This window comes from Pongo abelii, chromosome 5 (assembly GCF_028885655.2).
Source record: "Pongo abelii isolate AG06213 chromosome 5, NHGRI_mPonAbe1-v2.0_pri, whole genome shotgun sequence".
NCBI lineage: Eukaryota > Metazoa > Chordata > Mammalia > Primates > Hominidae > Pongo > Pongo abelii.
Genome location: NC_071990.2, coordinates 88,343,731 through 88,370,934, shown reverse-complemented (window position 1 = coordinate 88,370,934; position 27,204 = coordinate 88,343,731). Strand labels below are relative to the sequence as shown.

Sequence of the window (27,204 nt, the reverse complement as noted above, 5' to 3'; positions counted from 1 at the left end):
TAGTAGAGATGGGGTTTCACCATGTTGGCCAGGCTGGTCTCAAACTCCTGACCTCAGGTGATCCACCCACCTCGGCCTCCCAAAGTGCTTGGATTACAGGCGTCAGCCACTATGCTCGGCCTATTTATTATTTTTTTTGAGACAGGGTTTCACTCTGTTGCCCAAGCTGGAGTACAGTGGTACAATCACAGCTCACGGCAGCCTCAACCTCCTGGGCTGAAGTGATCTTCCTGCCTCAGCCTCCAAGTATCTTGGACTATAGGCATGCACCACCACGCTCATATACTTTTTGCATTTTTTTGTAGAGATGGGGTTTCTCCATGTTGCCTAGGGCCAGTCTTTAACTCCTGGGCTCAAGTGATCTGCCTGCCTTGACTTCCCAAGTGCTCTAATTCATAGGTGTGAGCCACCATGCCTGCCAGAAATTATATTTTAATGATGCAGTCTCATAAAGCTCTTGGATGGATAAATCTACATCGTCATAAGTTAGATTATTAGGAAGCTTATCATAGATTGTGGAGCTGTGTCATTTTTCCTAAGTAGATCTTTAAATATCACCTAAAGTTGATCTGCAAAGTCAGGAAATAACGCATTACCTAGAGTCCAAATTTCTAGTCTCTTTGAACTAAGCTGAAGTGATCAAATGTTAATATCATTATTCAGGTCATGTTTTTATTTTATTTTATTTTTTTACTCAATGAAAGCTGAGCTGACCTGCTAATATATTACTGTTTAAGTCAAAAGCCTTACTCAGAAATTAGAATAATTCCTTTAGCCTAAGGTAAATTCCTCCAGCTATCAATCACCTTCGATTTGTAAGTCTGTTTCTTTGCAAGCTCATAAGGTTACATTTAGGATAAACAGACTACACACCGTGGCTCCTTTCGTTTATGTCTGTGTCGTGTGCCAATATGACTAGTGTCAGGATGGGGGAGGAGGGTATCTGAGTCCACAGAAGCTTGCTCTGCTGGTTTAAAATTTTGGATACACTCTGAACATGTACTACTGGCCACAAAACCATAAATTTCCTTTTATTACCACCTCTAAGTAACTGGAATAGGGTTGAAAGAGTTTCAGCTCTGTCAACTGTAGAAAAGTCAATGTTTCTGGCCTTGGTTTCCTCATTTGAAAGAAAATGGAATAACTGTAGATGAGTAATTCTCAATTGATGAGGTAGGGGACATAAATTCCCCTAAGAAGTGGGGCACACTTTTCATTATCCCCAATCCAAGAATCCACTGCTACTGGTACGAGAGTGTAGTACTCTTCAGGTCTGTCTGATCCAACATACTCCTTTAAGCTGAGGCTCTGATTTTTTTTTTTTTTTTGAGATGGAGTCTCGCTTGGTTGCCCAGGCTGGAATGCAATGGCAAGGTCTCGGCTCACTGCAACCTCTGCCTCCCAGCTTCAAGTGATTCTCCTGCCTCAGCCTCCCGAGTAGCTGGGATTAGAGGTGCCTGCCACCACGCCTGGCTAATTTTTTGTATTTTTAGTAGAGACGGGGTTTCACCATGTTGGTCAGGCTGGTCTCGAACTCCTGATCTCCTGATCTTGTGATCTGCCCCCCCCTTGGCCTCCCAAAGCACTGGGATTACAGGCTTGAGCCACCACACCCAGCTGGCTCTGATTTACAATAACCCTTAAAACCTTATTAATGCAAGGTTCTGTGAATTTTAAAAATATGAAAAATTACTGGCCTAGCATTTGATTTCTAGATGGGTGTTCAGAAATTTTCTCCAATAGAGGGGTAAAATTTTCTTCTTACAGTCTTTCACATCTGATAAGGAAAAACAGTCGTACTTACCTAGCTCACTGCTGGGTTAGCATCATTTGTTACTACTTTCTGTTCCCAAATGGCTTTTTAATGGAAACGTATCCTTATATAATGACACAGGGTTGAGTGAAAAATTAACCTACTCATATCCCATATAGGGATGTGGTCTTCATACTCCAAGAGTTGACTGAGCAAGGAAAGGCAGAACATATGCAGAACCACTGAGCTCATGTCAAATAACAGCATATATTATAAATGAACACTTGCATACTCCCCACACATGAATGTCTGTTGCATACATTTAAAAAATAACTGTGATATAAAATTATATGTCTTTTTCCACTAATAAATATGTGACATAAACATTCTCCCACATTATTACAAAGTCACTGTAAATATGTTTTAAATGGTCACCAGATATTTCTTCAAGTAGATGACATATTGTTTGTTTTATTTTCCAGGTTTCAACAGTTTTATTGGGAGGTTTTGTTTTCTGTGAAATACACTAGAGGCTGAAGAAGGGGACACATTCCCTTTACACGATAAGGGTTTCCCACCACTAAAGAAAAGGCATGAGGCGTGACATACTGGGGTTTGAATCCGCCTCCTTCTGCTTTGCTCACATTTCTTTTTTTCTCTTTCTTTTATATGTATATTTTTGAGACGAAATCTCACTGTCACCCAGGCTGGAGTGAAGTGGTGCGATCTCAGCAAAGGGCAACCTTTGCCTCCCAAGCTCAAGTGATCCTCCCACCTCAGCCTCCAAGGATGGGACCACAGATGTGCACCACCAGGCCAGGCTAATTTTTTTTTTTTTTTGTATTTTTGGCAGAGAGGGGGTTTCACCATGTTACCCAGGCTGGTCTCAAACTCCTGAGCTCAAGTGATCCGCCCACCTTGGCCTCCCAAAGTGCTGGGATTACAGGCGTAAGCCACTGTGCCTGGCCTCTTCTTTCTCAAAAAGTATCACAGAACACAAACACAAAGGCAAGAAATAAAAACAGCAAGATCAACTTCCAACAGGGCCACACCCACGCCTTGTCCCACTCCCCAGGCTGGGTCAGGCCTGGGAGGGGCTGGGGCAGCTACTTACTCTACAGTCCCCAGGCCGCACGAGAAGGCTGCAGGCTCAGAAGGGGTGGGACTAAATTAATAAATTAGAATAAATTAAGGGGGAGGAATGCAACTTTGTGCTGGGAGGGCCCCTTCTCTCTAACATGCAAGAGAGTTGTTGGGGGAAGGTAGGAGGCATCGCCAAAGGCCACTATGGTGGGGGTAAGAGCAGCAGAGGCAGAAGTCACCTTTTCTTCCATGTTCTTCCCAAACAAAGCAGAAGAATTAGGGGTAGAGGGATGTCTACAGCCATACTACCCTGAATGGGCTGGATCTCATCTGATCTGTGGTTATTTAAACATGTCAGCTTCCACATACAGATTGAGTATCCCTTATCTGAAATGCTTGGGACCAGAAGTGTTCTGCATTTTGGATTTTTTCAGATTTTGGAATATTTGCCATATGTGCATAATGAGATTATCTTGAGAATGGGATGCATGTCTAAACACAAAATTCATTTATGTTTCAAATATACCTTCTACACACAGCTTGAAAGTAATTTCATACAATAATTTAAATAATTTTCTGCATGAAACAAGGTACACCGAATCATCAGAAAGCAAAGGTGTCACTATCTCAGCCAACTAGATGGACAATCAATCTGTAGTTGCTTGGTATCCCCATCATTACTGACTCTTGAATTCATATGCAACCATTTTCTTACACTTATTCACATATAAGTACTTAATGCTTAGAAAACAGGACACACCATTGGTACAGTGAAAAAATAATGTGTTAAGTGTAACTAAGTAATACCCATATCAGTGTTAAACAACAGCAACAAACTATGGCAAGCTGAATAAATTGTGGTGTGCCTCTGTTTTGCTGCAACCCATTTCATGAGGTCAGGTGTGGAATTTTCCATTTGTGGTATCACAAGTGCTCATAAAGTTTTGAAATTTGAAGTGTTTCAAATTTTAGAGGACTTTGAATTTCAGATTTTCAGATTAGAGACGCTCAATCTGTAAAAAGCATTTTTTCTTGAAAAATCATTTAAGCTGATTCTTACAAAAAATTTCAAATAAGAAATTTAATTAGATTATGTTTCTAATAGTACCTTAGCAGTTATTCTTTCCAAAGCATCATTCAGGGATCATGTTAGTCTTTTCTCTCATGAGTTAAATAAAATTTCAAGACAGGTGATGAGAATGGTCTCAAGTTCAGGTGATGCCTATTGAGAATGCCTTAACTAAAAAGCGTCCCTGACTTCTGGTCTATATCAAATCTGTACAAAGGAGAAAAGGCTGATTCCAGCCCAGAGGTTCCCTCATTCCTTTCCTCTTTTATAGAACCCAGACTCCTGCCTGTCCTTGCTGTAGGTATTATATTTGACCCGTAGTACTCTTTACATTGCTTTGCTTTTGACCGCCCATGTTTCTGACCTCAGCTTAGCAAAATGAAATCTCACTTTCTATTTTTCGCTTCTGCTGTACTCAGATCTCCAAATCCATATTTTAGATCTTGGCAAAGAATAGCAGAAGGTATAACAGCTTTGAAGTCAGACCTGGAGTAGAACCCTGGTTCCCTCAGCAGCTAGGTGATCTCAGGCAAGTCACTTAATCCCTGTGTGTGTTTCAGATTCCTCAGGGGGTAAAGTGTGCCTAATAATATCTACCATAAAGGTATATTAAGAGTTTTAGATTGGAAAATGTACTGAGAGTGCCTAACAAAGTGCCTTGCACACAGCAAGCCTTCAATAAGTGATGGTTACTGCTATCACCATTACTACTGCTGCTCATGTTTCCTTACCCTACTTTGGAACTGGTATTCTTGGTTCTTGACTGTACCCTAAGACAACTGGTGTTGGGAGGTTCAGAACAAAAAGAACAAGTTCCTCCTTGACAAAAGAATCTATGAATTTGGGAACACCTCACTGGAGAAGGAAGACAATTACTAATCACAAAGCTTAAAAGAGAAAATCCTGAAAGAATCAACTGGGTATATAAGATAGATATATTTACTTGAATAGAAAGCAAAATAAGTCTCAGAAATACTATAGTTGACATAAGCTTATAAATACTTTTTTGGTTTCCTTATGGGTAAAAAAAAGAAAAAAGAAATCTTATTGGGATTTCAAAAAATGAAATAAAACACAGCTTTTCAGTGGCAATCTAGTTTCCATGGGGAGGTATTTTTCCAGATAGCATGAAATTCATTTTCTATCTTAAGCTGCACCTGCTATATCACTAATATTTGTATTATTAAGTCTCTGGACTTAAAGTGCTTTCAGTGTGAATTTTCCTCCTACTGTGCCCATCTGTTCTTTTCTTATGGGCCCAGAGGAAAGCAAGACTTAATAAATATTCAGTTTTCAGACTTCTTTAAAATATTTTTATATAAGCATTTACAACCTCTGAGGAAAACTATAAAACTGTTTGGCGAAACTTAGCTCACATGTGATTTCCCCTTATAACTATCCAAGTGTCTTTTTTTTATGTAAGACTAAAAAGTAACTATAAATATAAGAAGTGAAACCAAGGAATATGAATAATAACTTTAACACTAAGATATCTTATTTACTTGTATATTATTAGATAAATAATTTATGAATTAGACAATGTTAAGGTGGGGGAAGGCACCAAGGCCACTGCCTACTCCTTGCTGCTCCTAATCAAGGTCAGCTGTGACCACTGGGTACATATCACCCAATGATGCTCTTCCTCCATTCAAGCAGGTTGGGGACAGGGTGACCTCACTTTTCATGACTTGCTTTCCCTGCCATGATGTAAAGTTGGCTGGATTCAAATGATCCATATCTAAGCTCTCTTAGGGTAGTGTCAGTATTTAACTAAACAATCATGGATTTTCCTTTAAAAACCACAGTTCAAATGCGAGGTTAAACCAGCAAAGAAATGGATAGTTGCTATATTAAAAACATCATAAGCTACATGGATAAATTCAAGATATATGCAAATATTCTTAGACGCAACATGGCTATTTATGAAACTTTTTGGCAGGCAGGGTTCTAGAGGAAGGTGCTACTTACTAGCAGGCTTATAGCAGACAAAAACAGAAAAACAAGAAAAAACAAAACTACCTCAGCAGCTGCAAGACTGATGCATACTCCTCTGAATCCCATATGTTCTTTTCTAAACATGTACAGTACAACTCTCTGATCTGTAAGTGAACAACACATTTGTGAGGAACCAAAAGTGTATACACACTACTAGTTTGACAAAATCATTTCTGGTCAACACAAAAAAAATTAATGTTATTAAAAGTCATTTTCTTTAGATTATAATAGACTTGGCATATATCTCATGGATCAGGCTTTACAAGAATGCAATTTATGGCTGGGCGCGGTGGCTCACGCCTGTAATCCCAGCACTTTCGGAGGCCGAGGCGGGCGGATCATGAGGTCAGGCGATTGAGACCATCCTGGCTAACACGGTGAAACCCCGTCTCTACTAAAAATACAAAAAATTAGCCGGGCGTCTGTAGTCCCAGCTACTCGGGAGACTGAGGCAGGAGAATGGTGTGAACCCGGGAGGCGGAGCTTGCAGTGAGCCGAGATTGTGCCACTGCACTCCAACCTGGGTGACAGAGCGAGACTCTGTCTCAAAAAAAAAAAAAAAAAAAAAGCAATTTACATAAAAGTAAAATGAGACTATACTGAGATTGGTTGATATCAGTGGTCATTTTAAAATAAGAAACTGATAAAGGAAAAATGAGAAAAAGAGGCTCATTTAAGGCTCAATGGCAAAAATCACTTCATGAACAAATCATTCTTTTTTTTTAGACGGAGTCTCACTCTGTCATCCAGGCTGGAGTGCAGTGATCTCAGCTCAATGCAACCTCCACCTCCCAGGCTCAAGCCATCCTCCTGCCTCAGCCTCCCTCATAGCTGGGACTACAGGAGTGTGCCACCACGCTGGGCTAATTTTTGTATTTTTAGTAGAGACAAGGTTTCACCATGTTGGCCAGGCCGTTCTCGAATTGCTGACCTCAGGCGAACCACCTGCCTTGGCTTCCCAAAGTGCTGGGATTACAGGCGTGAGTCACTGCACCCAGCCAACAAGTCATTCTTACATACTGGTATTTGTTCTCCAAAGCTTTGAGCTAAGATGATTTAGGAATATAGAATTCCTCTGATAAAATCTACTCTACAGATGGTTGATAAGTTTATGGAATAACATAAAGGCCAGCTGAGCATAATTTTTCAAGCAGCAGAAGTACTGCTTCTCTTTTTATTCTGGGTGTAGTGCAAGGTTAACCATCAAGCATTCTCAAACAGATTCCTTCTTCCATTAAGGGAAGAGAAACAGCTCTCTCAGCATAGGTGACATGGAAGTGTTAAAGAAGGAAAGTTCAAATGCCTTAGTACAAAAACATTGTAGGGGAAGCAACATCACCGGGATTCATATGGCTGTTTCTAGCTGTGGCCATCTGAACAAAAAAACAATTTCAATTACCAGTAATGTGTACGGCTGGAATGGATTTAGATTGTGTTCTAATTGTAAGGATTGGCTTCATTTCACATTCTGATGCCTGAATGCTACAAAAACCAAAGCAAGAAAATACTAACATTCCTACTTCATGGATTCCAAATGAGGAGGCTTGGATTACCTGTCGACCTAGTGGATACTTGGGAAGAGAAGAGGTGAACTTATGAAGACATCTCAAAACCAGGAAGTAATTCATATGATAAATATGCAGGTTTTCTAGTAATAATTGTGTTTCCTCCTAAAAATCACAGAATATATTATTAATATATAAGTCAGCTAATAAAAGAGCATAATAATACAATCTACTTCATGGCTATATAAAATTTCTGGAAAACTGACAAGAAGATTCAAAACTACAAATTAATTCATGAAAATTTGAAATACATATAAAATCCAGAATACAGGCTGAGCATTTCTGATTTAGTATCAAGTCTGGTGATACTTTACACATGCCAGAATTGATACTGTATTTTAATCTCCTGATAGCTCTAGCATTCCCACAATACTTTGGCCCCCAAAATTACAAGTATGCAAGAAAGCACCTTACGGGATGCTTGCCTGTGCCCATCACCTGGTGTGTGCCACAGCAAGGGAAGGTGCTTTATCCTCCACCTTGCTAGCATCAGAAGAGTGAGATCACCAGACAGAATGGTACCAACCTAATGAACTTGCTAAAGTTCCGCTTCTGTTGTATACTTTTCCTAAAGTACTGCTCAAGTGTGTTAGTGTGTTTGAAGGGGAAAATGAAAAGACTATGGCAGAAACACAAGTGATTCTAAAGAGTCCCTGCCTCTTGCTGAGATCTCCAATACTGGTTTTATTTGCTTCACCAATTAAGAAAAAAAAAAAAAGAATAAATAAATAAATAAATCTGAAGCCAACAAGCTTTATAATTTAGAATCTAGCAAGAATGATGACATGAGGGATAGTGTCTTAAGAAATCTATGCAGGTGTAGTGGCTCACGCCTGTAATCCCAGCACTTTGGAAGGCTGAGGCAGGAGGATAGCTTGAGCTTAGAAGTTTAAGACCTGGGTGAGCAACATAGTGAGACCTCATTTGTATAAAAATAAAAAACCCACAACCGAAAACTAGCCCTACTTGCCATATTAGGGATTTAGATACAGAAAAAAAAAGAAACCTATGGATGATTAATCTCACAAACCAGTTTCAAAAGGTTTTGTTGAGGGGAGAGAGATGTTTTCTAGAGCCTCCTGAAATAGTTTAGAAATGATTTTAAAACATTATATCCTATCATGTAATTTTCAGGCCTCAATTCCTTTTATAACCACTTACTCTGTAACATTTTCTTAAGAGGATTATCATCTGTGCCATGGTCTTCAATATTTTTCTCCTTTAAGAAGTCAAATAAAGGCTTTGCTGGGCTGTGTCTTTATTTCAGTAGTATCTTGCAGATACCCATTATTTTTAGTGGTCAACCATATAGAAAATAATTCAGATATCAATAAATTCAAGCAAATCTAACCTCTATAAAGCAATAAATATGATATATCTTCCTAAACACCAACTCACTTAGGAAATCAATTCCTTGGTCAACGATCTACGGGTCATTACCTGAAAGCACAGGGCAGATTAAAGAAAAGTTTTTAGCACCTAAATGTTTTCCCTCCCATTATTTGAGTTGACTGGTAATTTCAAAATCTATGTCTCCTATCATAACAAAATCTAAATCTCCTATCATAACAAAAGTAGCCATAATCAAAAATTGTTCTAACCACCATTGGGAGGGTATACTTTAGTTCTAAACTTTAGCTTAGTTCTTTAGTTTTTTACTGTGAGCCATAACATACAGATGGCATAAAGACACTAATTACCTTGATGCGTGCTTAAATAGCTTTTAAACGGGGGGAATATTTTGAAGAAAATGAACTCTATTACTGAATAATCACACTGCATGCTACTTGTGCTACCTATTTTCTTTTGCCTTGTGGAATAGCTATGTGTACAAGTATCTGGGTGATGCAGCAGAAGTGAGTATCTTCATTCCATTTACTTGGATAAGGAGAGAAAAGAAATACTTTACCCACTATAGGGCAATACTGCATACTCAAGGAACATACTCGCCCTGGACTAAGTGTTCGATAAGGGATATAAACATGTTTTTCTCCTAGGTGGTCTCAGTTCCTTCATACTTTTCACTGTGTGGTGCATCCCTGTGCTGAGTAGAGTTCTAGTGTTTAAAAAATGTTTTGTTTTGCTTTAATCATTATTTTATTTTAAGACAAAAATAAAAATTTTAAGATGAAGTCTCACTCTCTGCTCACTGCAACCTCCACCTCCCAGGTTCAAGCGATTCTCCTGCCTCAGCCTCCTGAGTAGCTGGGATTACAGGTGCCTGCCACCATGCCCAGTTAACATTTTGTATTTTTAGTAGAGATGGGGTTTCACCATGTTGGCCAGGCTGGTCTTGATCTCCTGACCTCAAGTGATCCACCCACCTCAGCCTCCCAAAGTGCTGGGATTACAGGTGTGAGCCACCGTGACTGGCCTAAAAAATGTTTTGTATTGTATTGTTTTGTTTTGTTCCATACAACATGGCAGACTATATCATCTGGTGCTCAACTGAGGAAATGATGGTTGGTTCCAACAATGGGGAAAAAGACTGGCTATGATGGACTTAACGAATGAGAGAAGGTTTGCTGTACCTTTCTAAGGGATTTTTCAAGAGTAATTTTGACCATCCCAGATCTTCACCTTATGTGCTGACTTTAGAACCTAATCTCCACATAATAAAGATTTCATTGTTATTTATATGTGTTTTTATCAGTTGCAACAAAAAACATCACAAATGATTAACATTTTCTTATAACATGTCCTCTAAGTTCTCCATCTTACTTAGATACCTGCACATATGTATCTGCCTTTACTTATTCAAACAATAATTCTTTTATGTTTGTTTTTGGAGATGGAGTCTTGCTCTGTTGCCCAGGCTGGAGTGCAGTGGCGTGATCTCAGCTCACTGCTACCTCCGCCTCCCAGGCTCAAGCGGTTCTCCTGCCTCAGCCTCCTGAGTAGCTGGAATTACAGGTGCCTGCCACAATGCCCAGCTAATTTTTTGTATTTTTAGCAGAGACGGGGTTTCACTGTGTTGGCCAGGCTGGTCTCAAACTTCTGACCTCAAGTGATCTGCCCACCTTGGCCTCCCAAAGTGCTGGGATTAGACACTGCGTGAGACACTACACTCGGCCTTAAAACAATAATTCTTAATGTACTTATGGACACTATTTTACAAACTCAAACCTGTAAAAGGTTTTGATATATGAGAAAATTTTCGGGCCGGGCAGGGTGGCTCACGCCTGTAATCCCAGCACTTTGGGAGGTCAAGGCAGGTGGATCACCTGGGGTCAGAGTTCAAGACCAGCCTAGCCAACCTGGCAAAACCCCCTCTCTACTAAAAATACAAAAATTAGCTGGGTGTGGTGGCGGGCACCTGTAATCCCAGCTACTTGGGAGGCTGAGGCAGGAGAATCACTTGAACCTGGGAGGTGGAGGTTGCAGTGAGCCAAGATCACGCCGTTGCACTCCAGCCTGGGTGACAGAGTGAGACTCCATCTCAAAAAAAAATTTTCCATGTAATACATTACAGCAGCATCATACCATGTACATGTGAAAATAAAGCCTGTTAAAATATTAACCTGACTTTCCATTCATTAAATTTTCCTTCAGGCATTTTTTCTGCACACTAGTCATAGCTGTCACCATTTTGTTTCATAATTGTGTTTAGAATGATTCTTTTCTACAGAGATACACTTTGTCTAGGAATATGCATTATTTACTAAAGAGATATGCTTTCTCTGTTCTTTAAGCATGAAGACTTCTTAGTCTTTACTGATTTTTGACAAAGGAACAGAAATATTTCTCTGCTATAAGAAAAACAGGCATGGCATAGTGGCTCACGCCAATAATCCCAGCACTTTGGGAGGCCATAGCGGGAGGATCACTTGAGCCCAGGGGTTCAAGACCAGCTTGATAGTGAGCAACATAGTGAGAGACCCTGTCTCTATAAAAAAAAAAAAAAAAAAAAAAAATTTAAATTAGCTGGGCATGGTAGCATGTGCCTGTAGTCCCAGATACTCAAGAGGCTGAGGTGGGAAGACTGCTTGAGCCCAGAAGGTCAAGGCTGCAGCAAGCTATGATTGCACCACTGTACTCCAGCCTGGGTGACAGAGCGAAACTGTCTCAAAAAGAAAAAAAAAAAGCAAAGCAATACATAGCAGCCTCCTTGCTCTTCTTCAAATATGGCAGACATGCTCCAACCTCAGGTCCTTTCTACGTCCTTAGAATTCCCTTCCTCCGGATTCTTGAGTGGCAAGCTCTGTGACTTCCTTTAGGTCTTTACTTAAAATTTACCTTCTCAGTCAGGTCCTTATCTAAAATTTTGACTCCACTTCCCACGCACATGGAACTTCATATCCTTCTTCTCTGCTTCATCGTTTTTACCTCAGCACTTATCACTAACAGATATTTTACTTATTTATCTTATTTATTGTCTGTCTCCCTGATACAATGAAAACGGTAGAAGTTTTGGCTGTTTGATTCACTCCTGTATTCTCAAAACCTAGATTAACACCTGGCACATAACAGGCATTAGAAAAATATTGGTTGAATGAAGAGTACATTAATGAATGAAGACTGAACACTCAGTCTCTCTTTTATTTATTTTTAATTTTTGAGACAGGATCTTGCTCTAGCAACCAGGCTGGAATGCAGTGGTGCAATCTCAGCTCACTGCAGCCTTGACCTCCCAGGGTCAAGTGATCCTCTTGTCTCAGCCTTCCAAGTAGCTGGGACTATATATAGGTGCACACCACCACACCTGGCTAATTTTTGTAGAGATGGGGTCTCATTATGTTGCTCAGGCTGATCTGCTTGCCTCGGCCTCCCGAAGTGCTGGGATTACAGGTGTGAGCCACTGTGCCCAGCCTCAGTCTCTCTTTTAAGTAAGAGCAACCATATTTTGTCTTGCTGGATGTGGTCTAGATTTCCTGATTTTTCAAAAGTCTGAATTTGTAACGTAAAATTTCTCAATATGTAAATATTGGTTCTAACATATTTTTAAAAATGTATGTTTAAAAAACACATTTACATTAGACTGTGGGTTGCCTCTTAATGTGCAATATACCCTCTTAAATCAGTCATCTCCAACCTCATCAATCCTGTCTGTTATTCATACAAAAATCATTCACTGATAGCATGTCTTTTGCAGCAACATGGATGGAGCAGGAGGCCAGTATCCTAAGTGAAAGAACTCAGAAACAGAAAATCAAATACCGCATGTTCTCACTTATACGTGAAAGCTAAATAATAGGTACCCATGTATATACAGAGGAAAATAACAGACACTGTGGACTCCAAAAGGGGTAGGGTTGGGAGGGGCGAGGGCAGAGAAATTATTTATTAGGTACAATGTTCACTATTCAGGTGATGGGCACACTAGAAGCCAAAAACTCACCATCATCCAATATGTAACAAACCTGCACCTGTAACCCCCTGAATCTATTTTTTAAAAATCATATATCATTGTTTACTTATATGACAGAGCCCCTATTGTTATTGAGCTAGCTGCTTTCTCTGGAGGAGAAGTCAATATATATGTAAAACTTAAATAGGTAAAGAAAAAAACGCTAGGCAGAATTACATTTGCCATGCATTTATCTCTCTTCTACTTCCATAGTACTTACCACTTTTGTCTCCAGAATTGTATGTATAGGGGTGAACAGTGACCTCAGATTATAAAATAAAGTATGTAAAAATGACTATAAACTTCTGTAATTTCTTTTCAATCAATTCACTGATCATTAAAAACTAGTAAAACAGACTGTTGAATTTTAGGATTAAGAGATAGCAGCTGTCTAAGAACACAGCATTTTCTCATTTATCATCTTGTTATAACTAAGCCTTATTTTTCTCATTAGAGAAAAATGCTGGCTGGCAGTGTTTTCCAGACTTAGCATATTACTGCTATCTAATAAGAATGCCAAACCACAGCTTTCTCCTAGCACTTATGTGGCAAGAGTGCTAGTCTTCTCATCTGTCTCTGCCTTTTGTTCTCCATATTCCTACCTCAGCAGTATAGATCAAGAGAAGCACTTGACAAAGAGTTTGAATTTAAATGATTAATTCCTGACACACTAGGCTAATGCCTAGCTCATTTGATCACATTTGATAGACTGCGATTGTTTTCCTTTTTCCTTTACCTTTCCATTTATTATTTTTTCTAAGAAATTTTCTTCCCCCTGTCTGCCCTGTAGGTCTGATAAAAGAAACAGAAAGAGGTGGGGTCAAAGGTGAAAGGCAGGTCTCCATCAAACTCATGAACTGATTTTGTGCCTTTTGTTCATGAGACACCATGATAAGCATACTAAACGGTGAAAAGAAGTCCTTACTCTACCACGAACTTGCTCTGTGACACGAGATATTTCACTTCCTTTCTCTTGGCTGCAGTTCTTCATTTGTGAAATGAGGGTGCTAAAGGAGTTCAAGGTTTATTTCTCACTCTAAAAGGATTTAAAATCTAGTTGGGAAAATAGGTATAAAGACGCGAAACATTAACAAGAATAATAAAACTTCAACTGTCACCTGCAAGGGAATGAATCTAAGCTTTCTACATAGTATGAAGATTTTTAGTTTTCATCAGCTCTACCAGGTCTTCTGATGTCCCTCCTTAGGAAATTCCTAGCAAATCACCTACAAATGTACATTGTTTGGTCAGGTAAAGTTTTAAATTTTATTTTAAGTTCTGGGATACATGTGCAGGACGTGCAGGTTTCTTACTTAGGTAAATGTGTGCCATGGTGGTTTGCTGCACCTATCAACCCATAATCTAGGTATTAAGCCTCGCATGCATTAGCTGTTTATCCTGATGCTCTCCCTCCCACCTGTGTTCCCATTGTTCAGCTCCCACTCACAAATGAGAACATGTGGTGCTTGGTTTTCTGTTCCTGTGTTAGTTTTAGTCAGCTAAATTTTTACATTTGAAATTACACTTTTTAAAAAACCCATTACTGAGTTCATTAAATTCAAAGCTGACATATAGTTTTGAAGCAGTGGACCCATAATTTTGAGGGAGTTAAAGGTTTTTGTTAACATCTTGATTCTAGTCAGAGGATAACTGAGATCAATCACTTGTTTAGGTAGGAACTTAATAGATTAGTCCTAGCTTAAGAAAATGAGGTGATGGGGGAAACAATAACAAATGCTTCCTCCTAGGGAGGCAGTCTAACTTAGTAGTTCTTAAAGTGTGGTTTCCAGTTATACAGACTGTAAATTTCTCTGGAATATTCTGTGAGGTCTATCTCTTAGACACTTGAATATAGAAAATGGGCACAAAATGATAAACTCTAATGGTAGGCATGTCTATACAACTATATAACATAAGAGTATTATAAATATTACATATAGATTGTCTATTATAATACATAAAAATGTATAAACATCTTTACATACATTGAAATGTGTTCATATTGGCTAGGTGTGGTGGCTCACGTCTGTAATCCCAGCACTTTGGGAGGCCTAGGCGGGCAGATCACTTGAGGTCAGGAGTTCAAGACCAGCCTGGCCAACACGGTGAAACCCCATCTCTACTAAAAATACAAAAATTAGCTGGGTGTGGTGACCCATGCCTCTAATCCCAGCTACTGGGGAGGCTGAGGCAGGAGAATGGCTTGAACCCAGGAGGTGAAGGTTGCAGTGAGCTGAGATCGTGCCACTACACTCTAGCCTGGGCGACAGAGCGAGACCCCCTCAAAAAAAAAAAAAAAAAAAAAAAAAAGCTGGGCGCGGTGGCTCACACCTGTAATCCCAGCACTTTGTGGGGCCAAGGCGGGTGGATTACCTGAAGTCAGGAGTTTCAGACCAGCCTGGCCAACATGGTGAAACCCCGTCTCTACTAAAAATACAAAAAATTAGCCGGGTGTGGTAGTAGGCACCTGTAGCCCCAGCCACTTGGGAGGCTGAGGCAGGAGAACTGCTTGAACCTGGGAGGTGGAGGTTGCAGTGAGCCGAGATCACACCATTACACTCCACCCTGGGCAACAAGAATGAAACTCCACCTCAAAAAAAATAAAATAAAATAAAAATAAATAAATAAATAAAATGTGTTCATATTGATCTTAATTTTTATGAGTGAAAAATATATAACAATAGTTATTATTTTCATTTATAAAAGCTTTATCGTTATATTTGTTTTCAAATCACTTTTATTTGAACAAACTTTGATTATCACTAACCTTATGAAAAAATCATACTAGGAATTATTATCCTACTTTTTTTTTTTTTTTTTTTTGGAGACACAGTCATGCTGTGTTGCCCAGGCTGGAGTGCAGTGGCACTATCTCAGCTCACTATAACCTCTGCCTCCCTAGTTCAAGGGATTCTAGTGTCTCAGCCTCCCAAGTAGCTGGGTTAACAAGCACACACCACCACATTTGGATAATTTTTTGTATTTTTAGTAGAGAAGGGGTTTTGCTATGCTGTCCAGGCTGGGTCTCAAACTCCTGGCCTCAAGTCATCTGCCTGCCTCAGCCTCCCAAAGTGCTGAGATTACAGGCATGGGCCACCACACCCAGCCTATTCTCCTACTTTCTATATAAGAAAATTGAGGCTTAAATAGCTCCCATTCACAATTACTACAAAGAGAATAAAATATCTAGGAATACAACTTACAAGGGATGTGAAGGACCTCTTCAAGGAGAATTACAAACCACTGCTCAGTGAAATAAAAGAGGACACAAACAAATGGAAGAACATTCCATGCTCATGGATAGGAAGAATCAATATCATGAAAATGGCCATACTGCTCAAGGTAATTTATAGATTCAATGCCAACCCCATCAAGCTACCAATGACTTTCTTCACAGAATTGGAAAAAACTACTTTAAAGTTCACATGGAACCAAAAAAGAGCCCACATTGCCAGGACAATCCTAAGCAAAAAGAACAAAGCTGGAGGCATCACCCTACCTGACTTCAAACTATACCACAAGGCTACAGTAACCAAAACAGCATGGTACTGGTACCAAAACAGAGATATGGACCAATGGAACAGAACAGAGGCCTCAGAAATAACACCACACATCTACAACCATCTGATCTTTGACAAACCTGACAAAAACAAGCAATGGAGAAAGGATTCCCTATTTAATAAATGGTGCCGGGAAAACTGGCTAGCCATATGTAGAAAGCTGAAACTAGATCCCTTCCTTAACCTTATAAAAAATTAATTCAAGATGGATTAAATACTTAAATGAAAGACCTAAAACCATAAAAACCCTAGAAGAAAATCTAGGCAATACCAAGACTAGGCATGGGCAAAGACTTCATGACTGAAATACCGAAAGCAATGGCAACAAAAGCCAAAATTGACAAATGGGATCTAATTAAACTAAAGAGCTTCTGCACTGCAAAATAAACTGTCATCAGAGTGAACAGGCAACCTACAGAATGGGAGAAAATTTTTGCAATCTACCCATCTGACAAAGGGCTAATATCCAGAATCTACAAAGAAGTTAAACAAATGTACAAGAAAAAAATAACCCCATCAAAAAGTGGGCAAAGGATATGAACAGACACTTCTCAAAAGAAGACATTTACGCAGCCAACAGACATATGAAAAAATGCTCACCATCACTGGTTATCAGAGAAATGCAAATCAAAACCACAATGAGATACCATCTCACACCAGTCAGAATGGTGGTCATTAAAAAGTCAGGGAACAACAGATACTGGAGACAATGTGGAGAAATAGGAACACTTTTACACTGTTGGTAGGAGTGTAAATTAGTTCAACCATTGTGGAAGACAGCGTGGTGATTCCTCAAGGATCTAGAACAAGAAATACCATTTGACCCAGCAATCCCATTACTGGGTATATACCCAAAAGATTATAAATCATACGACTACAAAGACACATGCACACGTATGTTTATTGCGGCACTATTCACAATAGCAAAGACTTGGAACCAACCCAAATGTCCATCAATGATACACTGGATTAAGAAAATGTGGCACATATACACCATGGAATACTATGCAGCCATAAAAAAGGATGAGTTCATGTCCTTTGCAGGGACATGGATGAAGCTGGAAACCATCATTCTCAGCAAACTATCACAAGGACAGAAAACCAAACACCACATGTTCTCACTCACAAGTGAGAGTTGAACAATGAGAACACATGGACACAGGGTGGGGAATATCACACACCAGGGCCTGTTGGTGGGTGGGGGTGCTGGGGGAAGGATAGCATTAGGAGATATACCTAATGTAAATGACGAGTTGATGGGTGCAGCAAACCAACATGGCACACATATACCCATGTAACAAACCTGCACATTGTGCATATGTACCCTAGAACCTAAAGTATAATAAAAAAAAAAAAGAAAGAAAATTGAGGCTTAAATAAGGCAAGTGGTTTTCTTAAATATACATAGCTAATGAGTAACTGCAGTTCAAACACAAAATTTCCTATATTTTGTAGTACCACATTATTGTCATGTATTTTTACAAAACTATAAAAAGAGAAGCATTATTATGAGAATATTCAAAGATACTTTTACTCTAAACTAAAAAATCAATAGACACATTCTTTTGTTTTGTTTTGTTTTTGTTTTTTGAAACAGTCTTGCTCTGTTGCCCAGGCTAGGGCATGATCTTGGCTCACTGCAACCTCCACCTCCCAGGTTCAAGTGATTCTCCTGCCTCAGCCTCTGGAGTAGCTCAGATTACAGGCGTGCACCACTATGCCCGGCTAATTTTTGTATTTTTAGTAGAGACGGGGTTTCACCATATTGGCCAGGCTGGTCTTGAACTCCTGACTTCAAGTGATCCGTCCACCTCAGATTCCCAAAATGCTGGGATAACAGGAGTGAGCCACAGTGTCTGGCCTAAAACATTCATTTTTTCTTAGACATTTTCTGTCTTTTGATTTCAGCAGGTAGCCTGCAGGTAACTTTTTCAGGGAAAGGGTACAAATCTCTGTGCTTTTTCATATTTCTCACTGTGTAAGTCTCTAGAAAACATGCACTTAAATGACAAAGTATGTAATTTGAAAATGAATACACCAAAGATCATAACAAGCAAAACTGACAGTGCAACAAGAACAAGGATAGCATAAATAAATGCTAAGAAAATATGTAAAAAGTCACTGAAAAACAGACATAAATGCCAGGCTCTTTTTTTTTTTTTTTTTTTTTTTTAAAGATAGAGTCTTGCTCTGTCCCAGGCTGGAGTGCAGTGGTGCAATCTCGGCTCACCACAGCCTCCGCCTCCCAGGTTCCAGCGATTCTCCTGCCTCAGCCTCCTGAGTAGCTGGGACTACAGGCATGCGCCACCACGCCCAGCTAATTTTTGTATTTTTAGTAGAGATGGGGTTTCACTGTGTTGGCCAGACTGGTCTTGAACTCCTGACCTCAAGTGATCCACCCACCCGGACCTCACAGAGTGCAGGGATGATAGGCACGAGCCACCCGGGCCTCACAGAGTGCTGGATGATTGCCTGACATTGGTCAGGCAATTTCTATAATACACTAGCCTAGACATTCTCTCCCTCTGTCATCCCAATGGTTAAAGGTACTCTTAAAAAATCTATTCCTGGCTTCTGAAATACACTCTGACAGAAAGTTCTAGCAGGAAATGGACTTGGCAACCAGCTGACTCAGCAGAGAGCTAATCTAGCTAATCTTCAAAGACTCAGTAAACATGCACACATTCTTTCTCACTAGTTCTTAAATTTCTTTCCAGCAAAACAACCTTCATGGAGGTCTGAGAACCTCCTATACTACTCTGAAGGCATTACAGAGATTACTAAAATGATTATTGAGCCCAATCTAGAAGTGACTTTATATTACGGCCCAGTGTGGATTCTACATTAGAAATAATGTTTAATAAAAGCCATTCTGAATATTTTTTGAGCATTTATAATGGGCATAAATTACCAATGGAGGTAAACACATGCCCTCTAGAATGTAACATTTTTTAAAACACATTTTTAATTTTTTAAATTGATATATAATTGTACATGTATAAGATCTAACATTCTCTTGTTCAAAATCTGAAAATCGTATGTATTACCAAAACTCATCTTTAGCACTATGGCTTACCTTCAATCTCATCTCACTATTATTACAATATTCTAACAACTTTTTCCTAAAAAAGGCATGAGGAGTATGAAAATAAATGTGACATTATGTGTTTCTAAATGCTCATCAGTAAGAGACATGTTCTTAAAAAAGGTACATTAATTCAATAGACTACTATGTCGCTCTTCAGTACTAATATGGAATGATTTCCAAGATTAAGTACAAAATGAAACAAGGTGCAAAATATTGTAAGAAGGCAGCAACTGCCAAAATATAATATAATTACTTGTATGTATGGAGACTCTATCTAGAATGAAATATAAGAAACTAGTAACACTGGCTGTATCCAGGGAAGGGACATGGGTAGTTGGAAGACAGAGGTGAAAGGAAGCCTTTCACTGTATATTATATACTATAATATATATAGTATACTATATCCATTTTGAATTATATACTATATCCAAGTATCATTTATTCAAGAAAGAAAAAAGCCCTCCTTCTTTTGATATTCCCTATGTTGTACAGCTCACTGATAATTTTCTAAGCTCATTACTTCTTTCCTAGCGTTATATTATCAATATATAATGATATTTCTTCAAATCAAATCAACACCCACTTAGCAGCAGACGCCTAAGCTGCCTGGCTTCTAAATGCTTTTATTTATCACAGCCTTTAAAAAGAACATTACAATGAAATTGCTGGCAGATTACAAAACTGCTAGGTGGAAAAAGATTCACATAGCAGATCTCTATAGATCTAAAGGTGCTTTCAGAATAGGCCACAAGAGAAACTTGGTGTTTAATATTTTTTCTTGATTAAAAAAAGCCTCATCTTTTAGAGCTAAGGTTTTATGTCATCTTTAAAACTCACATTCCTAGGTGACTATCAAGACCCAATACTTCACTGTATAAATATTAAGATGCACAATTATGTTGTATTAACTCAATAAATGTTACGTGCATATTCTTCTTTATAAAAGGAAAAAGAGAATGAAACTGAAACACATTCACATTCCTACCTTCAAACATCTCTCATTGGTCAAGAGCGCAACTTGCTTTTCTGAAGCTTGCTTTTCCACGTGCCTAGAATTTTTACCATTCCATACACAAAAAGAGAAAATTAAACATTCAACATATTTAAATAGCATATTGGGAAAAAGAACTACCTAGATTGGTAGCCACATTTTTTTCATTTCTTCACAAAAATAAATTCAGTATGACATTTATGGTTTAATGGTAATTTTAAACTCCTTAAATCAGCTGGACTTCATAGTCTATAGATATAAACATTAAAAAAGGCCAGAAACCCCAGGAATAGGAAATGTTATTTCTAAAAAGTAACTCTGGAAAACTTGCAAATTATGTCCCTTTGTAAAAATACTTTTCTTTTTGCCAAATTTTCAAATCCAACAAGGAAATCCCACAATTAAAAACAGAATAGGTTACTATTCCTTTCCCTACTTCAGAAATAACTGGATCTGAGATCTCTTATTTAGTACCAAATTCTAGTATAGTATGTGTTAAATATGTACTTCTCTTTTTACCTCCTAAAAGATGGTAGACGTCGGATGTTTTCACATTGATTATTTGATAAAAAATTTATTCTTCTTTTGGCTTCTGGAAGATTACAGCACAGGACACTTAAGGGCTGGGAATAGAAATGCTCTAACAGAGAAAGCTGAAAGACATGTGAAGATTAAACATATTTGTTATATTTTGGCAGTAAATCTATTGTGCTACATCTGCTCAATTTTAAGGATTTTTTTAAAGAGCCAAAGTATTTATGGCACTAATATATTTAATAATGTCACAATAATACTGCAAACAACATAAAAATGGCTATATAACTCTCATATTTTAAGGTTCCAATTCTGTGAAGAAGGTCAGAAAATGGTAATCTTTGCAATACAAACTAAGATAAACTAATGTAAATGGATAGAATAGCTATCTGCAAAAGCAACACATAATAATTATAAATGTGGTGTGGACCAAACTGAGGTTTAACGAAAGGGTCTAATAGATACCCCAAAACTCATAAGAAAATGCCAATCTAAAATCAGTGTAAAAACTGGTCTGTTACAAAAAATAATGCTTCAATGGTAGGAGCTGTGCCTATGGATTAAAGTGAATGATGAAAATTTATCTTTTCAAATTAATTTTTTTCCCATGGAGGAAAACATGGTGTACTATCTGGTATATACAAGCATTCTAATAATAGAATGCTGTGGGTTCTATGGTAGAAGGGAAGACAAATTTCCAGATTCTAACATTCGGTTTGCTTAGAATCAATATAATGAACATTTGGATAATCTTGTATACATTTGGATAGTCTTGAGTTTTATACCTAGAAACTGGTATAACTCGCAAGACTATGCAAATGTTCATTATGTTGATTCTAAGCAAACTTTGCTTGACCAGTTTGGTATTTTCAGGTACCTTGATACTGGTCACTCCTCATGACAAATTAATAAATTAGCATGTTAGGTTACATATCCATCTTAAGGTATTTGTTTGGGATGAATCAATAATCTTGGGCTTGATCCTTCCTGGGGGAACTGATAATGAATTTCTGAGTTCATAATGCTGACAACAAGATACCCAAGGCTAGAGGAAATCTTCTAAAATAGTCCATTCTCTAAGGCTGTAAGGCAAAGGGCCTGCCTAACTTAGAAACAAGTACAAAATAGAAAGCAACTGTTTGTGCCAGGTGCTGAATTACTTTTGCACATATTAACATAATTTTGTTTCTTATCTTTTCCAATTACGTCAAAGTGATAATGCTCATCCCAACGTTAACAATATTTTTTAGACACGAGAAAAATAAAAACTAAACAGGCTAAGGGGCTTGCTGCGGAAGAGGAATGGGAGGAAGCCACAGAAGTTACAGTAGAGCTACAAACAGGATATGAACCTATTATCACTTAACTATTTTGTTCAAGTGTGTTTTCAATATTTGGGTCAATCAACAAGTTGGTTAACATATCCACCTAATGAAGGGAAGGCTAAAACACACAGAATGATAATATGTCCTGCTGTACATCCTACGGAAATCAGGAATTACATAGTCCTAGTTACTCAGGAAACTAAGATGGAAGATTGCTTGAGCTCAGGAGTTTGAGACCAGCCTGGGCAACAGAGTGAGACTCTGTCTCAGGTAGAAATCAGGACTTACCAATATTTTCCACTGAGGACTAGGAAAACTGGGGAAATGAGGTCTAAAGATGCTGTCACTTGTCAGTGGTGTGACCTTGGCCAAGCCACTTAACTTAAATCTTAATTTCTTCATGTGCAAAACTGAGGATAATACACATGAATAAAACCATGTAGGCCAGGCAAGGTGGCTCACGCCTATAATATCAGTACTTTGGGAGGCCAAGGTGGGTGGATCACTGGAGGTCAGAAGTTCGAGACCAGCCTGGCCAACATGGTGAAACCCCATCTCTACTAAAAATACAAAATTAGCCAGGCGTGGTGGCACATGCCTATAATCCCAGCTACTCAGGAGGCTGAGGCAGGAGAAGCACTTGAAATCGGGAGACGGAGGTTGCAGTGAGCTCAGATTATGCCACTGCACTCCAGCCTGGGTGACAGAGCGAAACTCCATCTCAAAAAGAAACAAAAACAAAAAAACCATGTAAATAGTTTAGTAAAGTGTCAAGCATAAAGGAAGTGCTTAATAAATTATCAGGAAACCATAAAATCATCTAATCTGATTGCCTTATTTTACGAATGAGAAAACTATGACCCTGAGAGATTAAGTAACTTGGTTAATGTCCTTTACTTTCTGTCTCAAGGTATTTAGAGTACAGTTTCTATTTCCTGAATCTCTTTTTCCCTTGGCTTCAGTGGTACTCCACTTTCTATTGGTTCTCCTTGTTTTTAGTCTCCTTTTCTACTGCTCAGTTTTACAGGTCAGTTTGTCTTAAGGTGCTGCCCTTAGCCCTTCCTTACTCCCTCTAGCTGACATTTCATCCTCATAACATGACTTTAACTGCCATCTTTTAAGGATAAGTCCTAAATATCTATTTCCAGTCAAAATCTTTCTTCTGAGCACAAAATCTTTATATCTAACACACCTCTAAATTAACCATATACAAAAAGAAACTCATCTTTTTCTCACAACAACCTTGCTCTTTGCTATGTATTAACATGTACAGTTAACAAACGGTACTAACCTCCAATCTGCCAAGCTAGAGCCTGTGTCATCTTACTCCTCTCTTAAACAACCTTTCAGCTTTAAGTCAGGTAAGAAAAAACAAAACAAAACAACAGAACATCCTATCACCTACTCAGTCACCAGGTTTTTTGATTTGATCTCATCCTCAAATTTGTTTCCTCCTCTCTAGTTCCACTACCATTACCTTAGTTTATTTAAGTCCTTGTCATGTCCTGTCTAGATTACTGCAATAGCATTCTAACAGATCTCTCTTCCCCTACTGTTGCTTTTGCCTGAAATTCTGACCTGGCTAGCTCCTATTTCTTAGGCATACACTTCTGTTTTCCTACGGAACCCCAAGGCATGTTACTTTCATAGCACTGACTACTCAGACTTGTGGGTTTACTGTTTTGCCTCCATCATTAAACAAATAACAATTTGAAGGCAGAGATTTCTTTTTTTTTTTTTTTTGAGATGGAGTCTCACACTGTTGCCCAGGCTGGAGTGCAGTGGCATGATCTCCACTCACTCGCTCACTACAACCTCCACCTCCCAGGTTTAGACGATCTCCTGCCTCAGCCCCCCAAGTAGCTGGGATTAGAGGCATGCGCCACCATGCCTGGCTAATTTTTTGTATTTTTAGTAGAGACAGGGTTTCACCATGTTGGCCAGGCTGGCCTCAAACTCCTGATCTCGTGATCCGCCTGCCTCGGCCTCCCAAAGTGCTGGGATTATAGGCGTGAGCCACCACGCCCGGCCCAGAGATTTCTTTTTTATCTGTATCTTCAGGGTTCAGCATAGTGCTTGGTTGACAATAGGTTCTTGACAAATATTTATGAGTAAATGAATGAAATGAAAGAAATAATTTAGAAAGTTTAATCTTAATATCATCTAATTCTACATATTCCTAAGGTAAATAATGCTTTATTCTTTTAAAATACTCTTTAAAAAGTCAAAGTTGGGAGGAAAAGATACATATTAGCCAAAGAAACCACTGCAATCTTTTTTTGAAGGAAGAAAACATGAGAAATAATTTATAATCTTCAAGGTACTACAAATAATGAAGTATTATCAAATTGAACTTTTGCACCAAAGGTTACTAATATATATATATAGGTTTTTAAATCAGAATTTTGTTTGTTTTTTATAGAGACAGGTCTCTTGCTCTGTCACCCAGGCTAGAGTGCAGTGGCACAATTACGGCTCACTGCAGCCTTGACTTCCCAGGCTCATGTGATTCTCCCACCTCACCCTCCCGAGGACCTGGGACTCTGTAAATAAGCCACCACGTCTGGCTTATTTTTTTATTTTTAATAGAGATGAGGCTGCATTATGTTGTTCAGGCTGGTCTCAAACTACTAAGCTCAAGTGATCCTTCCACCTTGACTTCCTAAAATGCTGGGATTATAGGCATGAGCCACCGTGCCTGGCATAATATATATGTTTTAATGAACTAGACAACTGGCATGTGTTCACAATGACTACACTTATGTAGCTGCCAAGAAAAGGAAATAATACTAACTTTTAAACAACTGGAGAATGGGGATCTTTTTTAGGTTACAGCATATATCATGAAGCTAAATTCCTGAATCAGCTTCGGGCAATTCATGAAACTAGTGAAAATGAATTCCCAATGTATCAGAATACAAATTACAGAGACACACACACACACATGCATGGTCCAGAAACTAAAAACGTTTTTTATATCTTTAAAGGATTATTAAAGAAGAAACAGCAACAGCAACAGCAGTGACCACATGTAGCATGCAAAGCTAAAAACGGGCCGGGTGTAGTGGCTCATGCCTGTAATCCCAGCACTCTGGGAGCCAAGGTGGGTGGATTACCTGAGGTCAGGAGTTCGAGACCAGCCTGGCCAACACGGTGAAGCCCTGTTTCTATTAAATATACAAAAATTAGCCAGGTGTGGTGGCACGCACCTGTAATCCCACCTACATGGGAGGCTGAGGCAGAAGAATTGCTTGAACCCAGGAGGCGAAGGTTGCAGTGAGCTGAGATTGTGCCACTGCACTCCAGCCTGGGCAACAAAGTGAGACTCCATCTCGAAAAAAAAAAAGCTAAAAATGTTTTAATATCTGGCCCTTTACAGAAGTTTGCTGACCCCTTATATATAGCATTTCCTTGGTAGAAAAAGTCCATAAGCTTTCATGAGAGTCTCGGAAACAAACCAAAAAAGTCCGCTTGTCCCTATCCCCAAAATGGTTAAGAATTGCTGGAATAGAAGTCTTTTCCCATTATTGATGTCCTAATGAGTGTATTCTCTACATTTTGCTGCAAGGTAACAAAGGAATTGTAAACCTAGAATAAAATAACTGGAATTTACTTATTCTAGATTTTGCCATTTAAAATGCCTATCACACTAGACAGCCTGAAATAATGTGCAAATTATTTAGAATCAGCTTGAGAATTTTCAAACCCATTACTGTGTTCTTACCTGAAGTCCTTTTATAAAGTTTTGAATTGAGAAATCATGATACAAAAAGATGTTGGTCAGAACCTGTAATACTTTTTCATTTATTTTAAAGGGAAACTGAGTTGTAAGAAGTAGCTGAAAGAGATTAAAAGGGAGGGGGACACACTCCTTGTTAGTCTTCACTCTTCATAAATACTAAGTATTAATAATGAGGCAAAGAATGATATTATGACACAGTTAACTATGAAAGCTGCAATAATAGCTAGTTTTTTAAGCTCAAATGTCAACAAAAATTTTAAGTTAATTTATACAAGAGTAACAAAAAGAAGCTACTTATACTATATCCTCAGAACCAAAGATCTATACCATCTTCCATCAAATTCCTAATTTTAAAAAATACCACCTATTAACTATATCATTCTTTTTTTTTCCTCACCAGAAACCACTAAAGAAGCTGCAGGCTTTGGCAATTCTTATTACCAGATGAGACTTTTTCCATTCCTGCTGATTCAAATTAATGAAGAGTAATATATTATGTATTGTTGAATGAGAAACACAAATGTCTATTTCACAGACGTCTATTTCAAAAGTATAGAATAGCTGAATTTGTATTATTTGGCTAATTTTCAATAGTCTATAGTGATGTTTTACATCTGAAAATGAAAAGTTACACAAGGCTTCTTAAACAGAAGCATAGTTGTAAAAGGCCAATTGAATTTGGCTATAACCAAGTTTTTTTTTTGTTTTTTTTTTTTGTAGAGGAAAGTTCTTGCTCTTTTGCCCAGGCTGGAGTGCAGTGGTGGCATCATAGCTCACTGTAGCCTTGAACTTCTGGGCTCAAGTGATCCTCCCACCTCAGCCTACCAAGTAAAAGGGATTATAGGTGCTTGCCACCCTTTCCTGCCTAGCCAACCAAATTTAAAAATAGCAGCTTGAAAACATTTTCCTTAAAGTGTCTATAAATCACCTTTACGGAAAAAAAGACAAACACTAAAACCCATGTGTAAGTGGCTAGTGGGCAGGTTGTTATTAGTTTACCTTAAATAAGCAGCATAAAGCACATCTTAAAGGAGGTGAGTCCAGAAGCAATTTGAGGAAGGTCAATGATATGGTTTGGCTGTGTCCCCACCGAAATCCCATCTTGAATTCCCAAGTGCTGTGGGAGGGACCTGGTGGGAGGTAACTGAATCA

General features: G+C 38.6%; 1 protein-coding gene across 11 annotated transcripts in view; it reads right to left on the bottom strand.

The window, feature by feature from the left end:
* Positions 1–27,204, bottom strand: part of ORC3 (origin recognition complex subunit 3) — an 88,410-nt gene that overhangs the window by 36,402 nt on the left and 24,804 nt on the right. For 8 of the 11 annotated variants that reach the window (XM_054557842.2, XM_063724896.1, XM_024249046.3 and 5 more), the window contains exons 9-13: positions 26,035–26,148; positions 20,971–21,104; positions 20,446–20,509; positions 7,454–7,570; positions 5,925–6,004 (exon numbers count right to left, since the gene is read on the bottom strand). In XM_054557842.2, coding sequence (XP_054413817.1) covers positions 5,925–6,004; positions 7,454–7,570; positions 20,446–20,509; positions 20,971–21,104; positions 26,035–26,148 — 509 coding nt within the window. The remainder of the gene's footprint in view (positions 1–5,924; positions 6,005–7,453; positions 7,571–20,445; positions 20,510–20,970; positions 21,105–26,034; positions 26,149–27,204) is intronic. The other 3 variants (XM_054557844.2, XM_063724898.1, XM_054557845.2) reach the window with 1 other exon arrangement.